General features: G+C 42.0%; 2 protein-coding genes across 50 annotated transcripts in view; one reads left to right on the top strand and one right to left on the bottom strand.

The window, feature by feature from the left end:
* ISCU (iron-sulfur cluster assembly enzyme) overlaps positions 1-12,091 on the bottom strand; it is a 627,706-nt gene that overhangs the window by 19,033 nt on the left and 596,582 nt on the right. Inside the window, exon 1 of one of the 49 annotated variants that reach the window (XM_050749934.1) lies at positions 10,308-10,311. The exons of 45 other annotated variants lie outside the window; for them this stretch is intronic. The gene's annotated coding sequence lies outside the window, so the exon portion shown is untranslated. Of the gene's footprint in view, positions 1-5,972; positions 5,977-10,183; positions 10,190-10,307; positions 10,312-12,091 lie in introns of those variants that run through there. 3 more of the 49 variants (XM_050749889.1, XM_050749926.1, XM_050749932.1) reach the window with 3 other exon arrangements.
* Positions 1-12,091, top strand: part of SART3 (spliceosome associated factor 3, U4/U6 recycling protein) — a 382,087-nt gene that overhangs the window by 357,224 nt on the left and 12,772 nt on the right. The window contains exons 5-14 of the mRNA XM_050749669.1: positions 1,755-1,892; positions 1,977-2,161; positions 2,826-2,877; positions 4,161-4,285; positions 8,246-8,401; positions 9,126-9,264; positions 9,731-9,838; positions 10,547-10,624; positions 10,760-10,818; positions 11,888-11,997. Coding sequence (XP_050605626.1) covers positions 1,755-1,892; positions 1,977-2,161; positions 2,826-2,877; positions 4,161-4,285; positions 8,246-8,401; positions 9,126-9,264; positions 9,731-9,838; positions 10,547-10,624; positions 10,760-10,818; positions 11,888-11,997 — 1,150 coding nt within the window. The remainder of the gene's footprint in view (positions 1-1,754; positions 1,893-1,976; positions 2,162-2,825; positions 2,878-4,160; positions 4,286-8,245; positions 8,402-9,125; positions 9,265-9,730; positions 9,839-10,546; positions 10,625-10,759; positions 10,819-11,887; positions 11,998-12,091) is intronic.

Below are 12,091 nucleotides of genomic sequence, written 5' to 3'. Positions count from 1 at the left end.
TGGTATTGACATCTTACCGGTGCAAGCGGAGTATAGAAGACTCACCTCCCTTTAAGTCTCTTTACTGTCCCCTGTATATAGTATAAGTGTCTTAAATATTTTCTGTATGTGAACTGGGGACCACATCAGACAATGCTGTGGACAAAATGCTATTAAAAAGTGTTTTAAGGCTGGGCGTGGTGGCTCACACCTGTAATCCCAGAACTTTGGGAGACCGAGGCTGGTGGTCACTTGACATTGGGAGCTCAAGACCAGCCTGGCCAACATGGCAAAACCCCGTCTCTGCTAAAAATACAAGAATTAGCCAGGCATGGTGGCACGTGCTTGTAATCTCAGCTACTCAGGAGGCTGAGGCAGGAGAATTGCTTGAACTGAGGAGGTGGAGGTTGCAGTGAGCTGAGGTTGTGCTACTACACTCCAGACTGGGCAACAGAGTGAGATTCTGTCTCAGAAGAAAGCATTTTAAGGTCAGGTTTGGTAGCTTATGCCTGTAATCCCAGCAATTTGGGAGATCAAGGCAGGCAGCTCACTTGAGCCCAGGAGTTTGAAATCAGCCTGCCCAGCATGGGGAAACCCCATCTCCACTAAAAATACAATTAGCTGGGTGTGGTGGCATGTAGGCCTGTAATCCCAGCTACTCAGGTGGCTGAGGCATGAAAATTGCTTGAACCCAGGAGGTGGAGGTTGCAGTGGACCAAGATTGTGCCACTGTACTCCAGCCTGGGTGACAAAGTGAGACTCTGTCTCAGAAAAAAAAAAAAAAAAAAAAAAGGCATTCTAAAAATTTCCCCTTTCAGACTGGGGGTGGTGGCTTACGCCTGTAATCCCAGAACTTCGGGAGGCTGAGGCAGGTGGATCTCGAGTTCAGGAGTTTGAGACCATCCTGGCTAACACAGTGAAACCCCATCTCTACTAAAAATACAAAAAACTAGCCAGGCGTGGTGGCACACACCTGTTGTCCCAGCTACTCGGGAGGCTGAGGCAGGAGAATCACTTGAACCCAGGAGGCGGAGGGTGCAGTAAGCCGAGATCATGCCTCTGCACTCTAGCCTGGGTGACAGAATGAGACTCTGTCTCAAAAATCAAACAAACAATTTCCCCTTTCAGATTTCATATCCTCTTCCTTGTTGATTTCCCACTGGGAGCAGTCCCTCTTGTGAGAAGCATTGCTGCTTACCATATAGACTGTTCTGAGATAGAGAATTTTTTGTGTATCTTTGCAAGCCAAAAAGAATTCACAATTTTTTGGTTTATAATCTGTATAATGAAAATAAGAGGTGTTTTATGAATATACAAGTATAGTGTGTGTGTGTGTGTGTGTGTTATCTTTTTTTTCTTTTTTGAGAGTCTCGCTCTCAGGCTGGAGGGCAGTGGTGTGATCTCGGCTCGCTGCAACCTCCCCCTCACCTGAGTTCAAGCGATTTTCCTGCCTCAGCCTCCCAAGTAGCTGGGACTACAGGTGCCTGCCACAACGCCCGGCTAATTTTTGTATTTTTAGTAGAGACGGGGTTTCACCATATTGGCCAGGCTGGTCTCGAACTCCTGACCTTGTGATCTTCCCGCCTCAGTCTCCCAAAATGCTGGGATTATAGGCGTGAGCCACTGCACCTGGCCAAATGTATTTTTAAAAACTATATCTGTACCTCTGCTCTGTGGCCCATGAGTCTTCTTTTAGAACCACTGATAATTTTAGCAGTGCATGGTGTTCCCATGATTTCTGATGATCCTGTTACCCACTTCTTTCTCTCTCACAGCCATTGTTAATAGCACCAGTTATCTTTTTCTGAGGATCTATGGTCTTCCCCAGACTGTAATGTTTTTTGGTCCTTTATGGTCATCTCTGCTGTTAGGCCTTCACTGTCATTTAGTGCTGCTGTCTGAGAACTTTTTTGGTAGGCACATTTCTTTTGTTTTGCATCAGTTTTGATATTTGGGTATTTTATATCCCAAACTAATTGAACACTTCTTATTTTTAGGTCCTAACATTTGGCTAGAGTATGGCCAGTACTCAGTTGGTGGGATTGGTCAGAAAGGTGGCCTTGAGAAAGTTCGCTCCGTGTTTGAAAGGGCTCTCTCGTCTGTTGGTTTGCATATGACCAAAGGACTCGCCCTTTGGGAGGCTTACCGAGAGTTTGAAAGTGCAATCGTGGAAGCTGCTCGGGTGAGTACCTGTGGTTGTCTCTGAACAGGCTGGGGCTGTCTTTGTAAGTCTCCTTGGAAGGATTATTTTGAAACACATGTCCAGGATGAATCTTGCAGTTCATATAGTTAACAAAATGGTCTTTGCCAATCCCTTAGTGGTTGGGTGATAGATAACCTTTTTTATACCCCTTGTAGCATTTGGTTCAATATGTATGGAAGAGGTCGTATACATTTTTTTAGCTTGAACTGAAAATTTGTTGAGATATTTTTTGAAGTAGAAAGAACCAGAGTTGGCCAAGTACGGTGGCTCATGCTTGTAATCCCAGCAGTTTGGGAGGCTGAGGCCAGATGATCTCTTGAGTTCAGGAGTGCAAGACCAGCCTGGGCAATATAGTGAGACCCCATCTCTACAAAACATAAAACATTAGCTGGGCGTGATGGCATATGCCTATGATCCTAGCTACTCAGGACTCTGAGGTGGGAGGATTGCATGAGCCTGGAGCATGAGGCTGTAGTGAGCTGTGATCACACCACCGCACTCCAGCCAGGGTGACAGTGAGAACCCTTCTCAAAAGAAAAAACAAAGAAAGAACCACAGTTTGTTATTTACTACTAATTTGCTTCTTTAGCCCGTAGCTGGCTTCCTTTCCCCTTTTGACCGGGAACAAACCTTTGATTCACAGCTTGAGAAAGTCCACAGTCTTTTCCGGCGACAGTTGGCGATCCCACTCTATGGTAAGAGAAACTGACATGTCAATAGCCAGCCCTCTATGGTTTTTAAAATACTCTGGGGGAATGACATGTAGTTAGACCTTTCCCACCATCCTGTGAGGCAGGTAAAGCTTGTGTTCTTACTGTCCTTGGATATTGTCTCTCGGGATGAGGTCCTAGGTAAAAACATCTTGAATGTTAGTGCTTAAGAGGGTTGTGAGGGTCAGAAGCAGGACTGGAAGCCAGACTCCCTGACTCCTAGGTGAGAGCTCTTTTCTCCTTTGAGACCTAGCTGGAAAGGCAGAGATAGGGTCTCTGAAAGGAATAGTGAATGACACCGGTATTTTTGGGGGAAACGTCATTGAACAAGAGTTCCATTATAATCATTTTCTCTTCATAAGTAACCTCTTCCGTAACAGCAGGAATTTTGCGTGGGTTTAGATCATTCCTCTGTGGGAGGGATTTGGTTCAGAAGTGCAGTTGATTGGAAGTACTCATAAGTGAGTTTCTTGGGGGTTGGTAAAGAGTTTCCTTATTTGGTAAATACATTTTGGCAATCTAAGCCTTTTGAGTCTTTGGAGCTGTGAGTGTGTGTGTGCTGGGAGGATTTTTCTGAGTATGGGAAGAGTTTGGCATGGCTGTTGTGTTTGTTCCCTAGACACGGGCATGTGTTGTACATACTCAGAACCTCTGGGCAACTTTACTGGAGCCCAGGTGTTATTTCTCTTCATGGTTTATTGGATTTAACACGTTATAAAGTAGTTGTCTAATCAAATGATTGAGTGTCATGCAGCAAAGGCTAGAGCTGAGCTGGCTTGCAGATTTCACTTCACCTACCAGCGTGAAACAGCCTAGCATAGTGATTAGAGTGTGAACTTGAGCCGGACTGCCTGGGTTCACAGCCTTGCTCTACCATTAACTGTAGACAAGCAGCTGAACCCTCTGCTTCAGTTTCCTCAACTGCAAAATGAGGATCACAATAAACTACTTTGTAAAGTGGAGTTGACTGAATGAGTTAATGGATGTGAAGTGTTAGAACATAGGCAACACTGGGTAAGTGTTGTTAAATTGTTGCTACTAGTGTCATTGACTGATTAATTAGCTGGGAGGGTTGCCTGGGACATTGTTTTGAGACAGATTCTACAGATAGGTTTGGGCTCAGCAGAAATCAAAATTTGATCAGTAAGAGCTGCCATGGCCACAGATGTGGGAGGGGCTAGTGGCACCTGAGTCTCATGGCTTAATCTGTGTTTGGGTTGATAAAGCCCAATGGCAACACCCACGGGGCTGAATCCATCTTTCAATAGATATGGAGGCCACATTTGCAGAGTATGAAGAATGGTCAGAAGACCCAGTACCAGAGTCGGTAATTCAGAACTATAACAAAGCACTACAGCAGCTGGAGAAATATAAACCCTATGAAGAAGCACTGGTAAGTGTTGGCTTTAGTAAACGTCTCTCTGCAAACCTTTCCCTAATGGATAGTTGCAAGTTAAACAGTATCTTTACAATGTTTTATTGTGAAATATATAGAGTGTATAAATGTATACATGCAGTTTACATACTAATAATAAAGTGAACATCCATGTACCTACCACCCAGGTTAAGAAATAGAACATTGCCAGTACCTTAGAAGTCTCCTATGTGCCCCTCTCCGATTGCCTCCTCCTCCCTCTCCCGAGAGGTAATCACTTTCCTGACTTTTGTGATAATCATTCCCTTGCTTTTCTTTATAGTTTTACAAGCTATGAAAGTATCCTTAATTAATATATTTAATTTTGCTTGCTTTTGAACTTTTATATATTGGAATCATGCTGTATATTTCATTTTCATTGAACGTGCTTTTGGGTTTTACTCATGTTGCTAAGTATAGTTCCAGTGCATTTGTTTTCACTGCTGTAAAGTTGTCTGTATACTGCAATGTATTTATCTATGTTGCTGGATAGTTGGGTCATTTCCAATTTTTTGCTAGGAGGAGGAGCAGTACCACTCTGAATATTCTTGTGTGTGTCTCCTTGTACGCATGAAAAAGAGTTTCTCTAGAATACTTAGGAATGACTTTGCTGGATCATAGTGTGTTGTTAAAGTGTTTTCCAGGTTATCAGTTTGCACTGCTGTGAGCATTATCTGAGAGTTCTTGTTGCTTGTGCCAGTCTTGGATATTGGACATACTTAAATTCTACTTAATTTGATGAATTTGAAATTGTAGTTTTAATTTGTATTTCCCTGGTTATTAATGAAGTTGAGCATCTTTTCACGTGGATTGGCCATTCAAGTTTTTGTGCGTGTTAAAGTCTTCAGGCTGGGCACAGTGGCTTATGCCTATAATCCCAGCACTTTGGGAGGCGAAGGCGGGAGGATTGCTGGAGCCCAGGAATTTGAGATCAGCCTGGGCAACGTAGCATGACCCTGTCTCTACAGAAGAAAAAAAAAATTAGTTGGGCTTGGTGGCACGTGTCTGTGTATCTGTAGTCCCAGCTACTCCAGAGGTGAAGCCCAGGAGGTCAAGGCTGCAGTGAGCTGTAATCATGCCACTGCATTCTTGCCTGAGTGACAAAGCAAAACCCTGTTTCTTTAAAAAAATGTGTTTGGGCCGGGCGCAGTGGCTCACGCCTGTAATCCTAGGACTTTGGGAGCCCGAGGCAGGTGAATCACGAGGTCAGGAGTTTGAGACCAGCCTGGCCAACATAGTGAAACCCCGTCTCTACTAAAAATACAAAAAATTAGCTGGGCATGGTGGCTGGTGCCTGTAATCCCAGCTATTTGGGAGGCTGAGGCAGGGGAATCGCTTGAAGCTGGGAGGTGGATGTTGCTGTGAGCCGAGATCACACCACTGCACTCTAGCCTGAGCAACAGTGTGAGCCTCTGTCTCAAAAAAAAAAAAAAAAAAAAAAAAGTCTTTGACCCATTTCCCTTTTGATGTATCTTTTTTCTAATTGATTTGTGGGAGTGCTGAGTCTTAAGTCTTATTTTAGGCTGTATGTGTTGCAGATTTTCTCCCCAGTTTGTTGTTTGTCTTTTCACCTCCCCACCCCACCCACCACCCACGGAGTTTTCGCTTTTTCACCCAGGCTGGAGTAAAGTGGCATGATCTCGGCTCACTGCAACTCCCCCGCCCCCCCCACCCCGTTTCAAGCGATTCTCCTGCCTCAGCCTCCTTAGTAGCTGGGATTATAGGCCCTCGTCACCACGCCCGGCTAATTTTTGTGTTTTTAGTAGAGATGGGGTTTCGCCATGTTGACCAGGCTGGTCTCATACTCCTGACCTCAGGTGATCCACCTGCCTCGGCCCCCCAAAGTGCTGGGATTGTAGGCGGGAGCCACCGTGACGGCCTTTTCATTTTTTTTTTTTTTTAATGGTGTTTTTTGATGAACAGTTCTTAGTGATAAATCCAATTAGATTAAAATTCTTTACCTTTTGGTTGTGCTTTTGTTGTGCTTATTTGAAAAATATTCCCTAGTTAACTCTAATTTCTTATAACAATTTTATAGTTTTCTGTTTCATATTTAGGGCCTCATCCACCTGGAATTGATTTTTAAGTGGTATGAGACTGGGTCTGGTTTCATTTTTCCATATGGAGAACCAGTTGTTCTAGTACTGAGTTTGATTATTCCTTCCTCCCCTCACTGATGTGCAGTGCCACATCTGTCATAGATTAGCTGTCCATGTATGTGTGGGTCTTTCTCCTGGATTTTCTATTCTGTCCCACTGGCTTACGTTACACTGTTGTAATGATGAGAGTTATAATGTTTTGCTCTTGGATAGGGTGAGTCCCATCCACCTTGTTCCTCTTCAAGAGTATCTTGGCTTTTTTTTTTTTAGCCTTCAATGCTTCCATCAGATTTAGAATCAGCTTTTGTAGTTATATTTTTAAAATCTTTTTTTTTTTTTTTTAATTGGAATTGCATTGAACCTGGAGATCAGTTTGGGGAATTTGGGAAGAATTTACATGTTCCAATCTATGAACATAGTATAGGTTTCTGCTACTTACATCTTGTCTTTCTGTAAAGCTTTATAATAATATTATAAATTTGTCCAGTGTCTTCAACACGTGACCTTTAGAGTCCCCTGCGAGGGCGATTTGCTGGTAACAGATTTTCTCTGTTCAGAAAGGTCTTTACTTCCCTTCTTGAAAATTATTTTCTTAGGCTATAGAATTCTAGACCAACAACAACAACAAAAGACAGACAGTGTGTTCTCAGCAATTGATTGTATCTTTCTGTCTTCTGATGTCTGTTGTTGCTGTTCAGAAGTCAGCGGTTTGTATAAATCTTGCTTCTTCAGAGGTAGTCACTGTTTTTTCTCTGACTGCTTTTAAGATCTCATTGATTTGGTTTACTGTCCTCTAATTTCATTGCAGTAGGTCCATGTGTGGACTGGCTTGAGGTTTTTTGGGCTTTTTGACTGTTTTTTCTGTCTTTCTTTGCCAACAATAGAATTGTGAAGATCAAATTCTTAATGTATGTCAAGCCAGCAAAAGGTTAACATTTACTTAGCTTGCCACCCTCATTTAGATTTTGTCCTTAGTCCTTAGAATTTGTTGTTTCTTTGCCAGTTTGTTGATGAATTTTAAGAAGATATTATATTTAATTTAGTAGTTTTAGTTGTTTTGAATGGTACAGTGTGTCTGGGTAACTAATTCTTTCTCGTTACTAGAAATGGAGGCTGTGAAACATGCCCTTTCTGAGTACGGAGCCTGTGTGTTTTCTTACTCTTCTGCACTACTCCTTCCTTTCTTTTTCATGTGTAAATGATTTGCATGTACCTGTTCTTCTCAAAACTCCAATCATTCAATTATGTCATGGCCATCAGCAAAATATGCCTGAAGAGAAAACATGTCGAATAAGATTTTTTTCTAAAAAGAATTTGATCGTATGTCTTTGGATCATTAAACATTCAGCACAGCTGCCTCCATTTTCTGCATTTACCTACATTCTTCCAGGAACTGATATTTGGAATAAGAAACTTGAATAGCATCAGGCGCCACAGTTTTCCAGTTTGGTTGTATTAACTCGACTCAGTAGCCCAAGAACATGACTTCTGGTTTGGAAGGGTGGTTAACAGTGGTCACTGGCAAAGGTGTTGTGTTGCTCTTTCACTCAGTTCACGATTGATGGGCCACTTAAATTCCCTGTGGTCTAGGAATGGATTTAGAAAAGGGTTTATAGAGCCTTTGTTATGACTGCCATGAACTGGCACTTTGGACCAGATGAGAAGACTCTTGTTCTGCTCAAGAAGTTGTGGAGGCCATAGTGGAGTGGTTCTGAGAGTGAGGATTTGGCGATTCGTAGTTACTGTAGCCAGTTTTGCCAAAATTTATTTTATTTGCAGATGTGTTGTGCTTCCTGCCAGTAACTCAATTCAACTTTAATACAATTTTCCTGTACTCTAGTTGCAGGCAGAGGCACCAAGGCTGTCAGAATATCAAGCATATATCGATTTTGAGATGAAAATTGGCGATCCTGCTCGCATTCAGTTGATCTTTGAGCGCGCCCTGGTCGAGAACTGCCTTGTCCCAGACTTATGGATCCGTTACAGTCAGTACCTAGTAAGATCACTGTTCTAATTTCATTTTATTTTTGCCAATTTATAATCTACTTAGAGTGCCAGGAGTTTGTTGCATATGGCCCTGCTCTTGCTTTTCCTCCATCCACTTTTTCTCCTCTTTGCCAACTCGTTTAGGAAGTTTTAGTGTTTCAGGTTATTTTAAAATGGTCACTAACTGTAAGTAAAATTAGCATATAGTCTGTGTTGAGGACTTAAAACAAATTGATATTTTTCTTTTAACTTTGTATTATGGAAAAAATGTAAACATATAAAAGTAGACAGATAAGTAAAATGAAACTTCCTGTACCCCTCACCCAGCTTCAATAATTATTAACAATTATAGCTTTAGTTTACTTTGATCTGTAGTCTCACCTACTTGCCCCTTATGTGTTACTTTGAAGCAAATCCAGAAATGATATTTCATTGGTAAATATTTCAATATGTGTATATAAAATATTTCAGTGTATATGTATAAAAGGATCCAAATGAGGTCTATCCAGTAGGGTTGGCTGACGTCTCTTAAGGCTCTTTTAACCTATAAGTTGCTTCTGTCCTTTTCCTCCACTCCCCCTAGTGATTTTTTTTTTTTTTTTTTTGAGGAAACCCGGTCACAAGAGACGTTTATAAGGATATTTCTTTCATCACTTGGTTGTGCTGGCAATGTCTTGTTGATGGTGAATTCTTAATAAAGTTTAATTTCCTGATTCTGGAATTCTTTATCATAGGATCGGCAACTGAAAGTAAAGGATTTGGTTTTATCTGTACATAACCGCGCTGTTAGAAACTGCCCCTGGACAGTTGCCTTATGGAGTCGGTACCTCTTGGCCATGGAGAGACATGGAGTTGATCATCAAGTAATTTCTGGTGCGGATGTTTTTGTGGGAGAACTTCTAAGCTATTTGTCCCAAGTGAGAAACAGAGAGCGGTGACAAAGTCATTACATCAGTGTTGCCTGGGGTTTTCTTTGGGATATGGAGTGTAGTGACAAAAAGGGCTCTGAGAGATGAACTGGTTATATTTGTGGCTTCTTTGAGCTTTTTAACATGCTAATATTCATTGCATTTTCTAAGAAGTTGTAGTCTTTTCTCCAAACTTCCTTGACCTGGAACTCTTCTTGCAGGACGTCTTGTGAAAGAAGTTTTTTCTAGAACACAGTCTGTAGAGTGCTGTAGCACCTTCTCTCTTCAACATTCCTGTCTAGCTCATTTCATCCTGTTGCATCTATTAGTCTTTAAAGTCATGTAGTGTTTTATAGTCAGTAGAATGTAGTAACTTTATATTAGCTTCCATTTGAATTGGTAACAAATCCTGACTTTTTCTCCAACTCCAGTAACCTTCGAGAAAGCTTTGAATGCTGGCTTCATCCAGGCCACTGATTATGTGGAGATTTGGCAGGCATACCTTGATTACCTGAGGAGAAGGGTTGATTTCAAACAAGGTATTTAAGCGCATGTTTTTCACTTCAGAGCTGAACATGTTCTTAACACAACTTTTGGCGAGATGTCCCAGTTCCCCAGATAACATTGTGATTGGGCAAATGATGTAGACTAGGCATTGGTGACTTTTTCCCCCAGAAATCCTAGTGATTTCTATCTTAACAAGTCATGCTGTGGATTGTAAAGCAAGAGAGTAATGGTTTATACTGGCCTCTGCCAGCCTCTTTAGTCTTAGCTCTCATTTCTCTTTTCTGGTCTTTTTATTTATCCTAAATACTTCTTGAAATAAGACTGCTGTGTTTTAGAAAAATGTTTGTACCTCTGTGGGATCCTCTGCCCCTTCATGTCCCCCCCCAAAACAGCCAGAAAACCCCTAACTTGTACTTGCACACTCATGTCAGCTGTCACCTCATACAGGTAGCCTTTAGCCATTCTTCTGTTTGCCTGTGTCACCCCAGCTGGGGGAGACCCCCCCCCCACAGCACTCTGTGTTCACCTTTTCCACCATGCTGTCCATACTCTACTGTGTTCTAATTTCTTTCTCCCTGACTATGTGATGAGGGCAGGAATTGGCAATTTTATTTCTGTGTCCCTTGCATGATGCCAGGTACATAATGGGTCTCTGGGCAGTTTCAGCATAGGATAAAAAACAAAACAAACAAAGCCAGGCTATGTGGTTTCCTAAAGCCTTTTTTTGTACTTTCCACTAGACTCCAGTAAAGAGCTGGAGGAGTTGAGGGCCGCCTTTACTCGTGCCTTGGAGTATCTGAAGCAGGAGGTGGAAGAGCGTAAGTATGCCCCAGCCTGTGGTTTTGCCCAGTTGTATTTCCTGGTCTGTACTATTTCCTGGTTGATGTACCTTTCTAGCTAGAGGCTATTTGTCTCCAAGTTCCTTTCTAATTTTACTAATTCTGTGTTTGAAGGTTTCAATGAAAGTGGTGATCCAAGCTGCGTGATTATGCAGAACTGGGCTAGGATTGAGGTAAATGTTTTTGACAAATCTACCACTTTCACCCACCATTGTTGAATAGCATCCTATTAAACCTTAATTAAAATTGAGTCAGAATCCCAAATAATGGGCTAAGCTCTATAAGGATTTGTGTTATTTACCTAAGTAATGGTCTAAGCTCTATAAGGATTTGTGTTATTTACCTAAGTAATGGTCTAGGCTCTACAAGGATTCATGTTATTTACCTAGCTTGACACATATTTGTAAATAATGTTGGTGAAAATACTAGCTCCCAGCTACAAGTTGTGCAGTAAATGTTTAAATGCTAGGTATTCACTCGTTTACTTCCATCTCTGCCTCTTTGCTTCATTTGTGAGAGCACAGTGAGCGTGTACTGTTTGTTAGCACTGTACTAGGTGCTGTGGGAATAAGAATTCCTGTGCTAGTAAGGCTTCTATATAATGTAGAAGACAGATTATTTGGCAAGTAATTAGAGGATATGATCATTTGAATGTCATTACTGGGTCAGGGGCTCCAAGGTCAGTAAGACACGGAACCTGCCTTGATCAGCAGGTAGGATTGTAATAATCATGTTTTCTCCTCTGAGGGAGCGTCAGATAGAAGAAACTAACATTTGTCAGGTAGTTTCTATATGGGATACTTATTTCTTAACCATTTTAAAGATGAGAAAACTGAGAATTACAGGTTGCCCAAGTCACAGTTTGTAAGCATTAGTAGCAGAGTATGCCTTTAATACTAGAGCAGCCTTTTTTTTAAAAAAAAATATTGTCTCTCAAACACTTGTAGTTAAGCTTGATAAAAATAAAAAACAAATGACTATCCAGTACTGTCGCGTAAGTACCGCGTGCTGTCTCTCTCAGTTCTCAGGAAACATAGGCAGATTAGCTTGTGGCTGCAGAAAGGCTCAAGTGTTTGGGCTGGGCCGTTTACCACTGGAGGGAGGCCTGGGGAATTCCCAGGGACATCTGTAACAGTAATAGTTGTGGGGTGCTTTCTATGTGTGTCTGTTGGAAGTATGTTGTATGATGGGTGTTGACATCATAGGGTTCAGGTGTCCTAACAGCCTGCTGATGCACTTTAGGCTCGACTGTGCAATAACATGCAGAAAGCTCGGGAACTCTGGGATAGCATCATGACCAGAGGAAACGCCAAGTACGCCAACATGTGGCTAGAGTATTACAACCTGGAAAGGTAACTGATCTCGGGGTGGGGAGGGAGGCAGTGCTTGTCAGCTGTGCACCCGTCTTCACTCCTGGCTGACTCCTACCAGCTTGGACTAGCTCCT

This window comes from Macaca thibetana, chromosome 11 (assembly GCF_024542745.1).
Source record: "Macaca thibetana thibetana isolate TM-01 chromosome 11, ASM2454274v1, whole genome shotgun sequence".
NCBI classification, from domain to species: domain Eukaryota; kingdom Metazoa; phylum Chordata; class Mammalia; order Primates; family Cercopithecidae; genus Macaca; species Macaca thibetana.
This window is presented reverse-complemented; position numbering and strand designations above follow the sequence as displayed.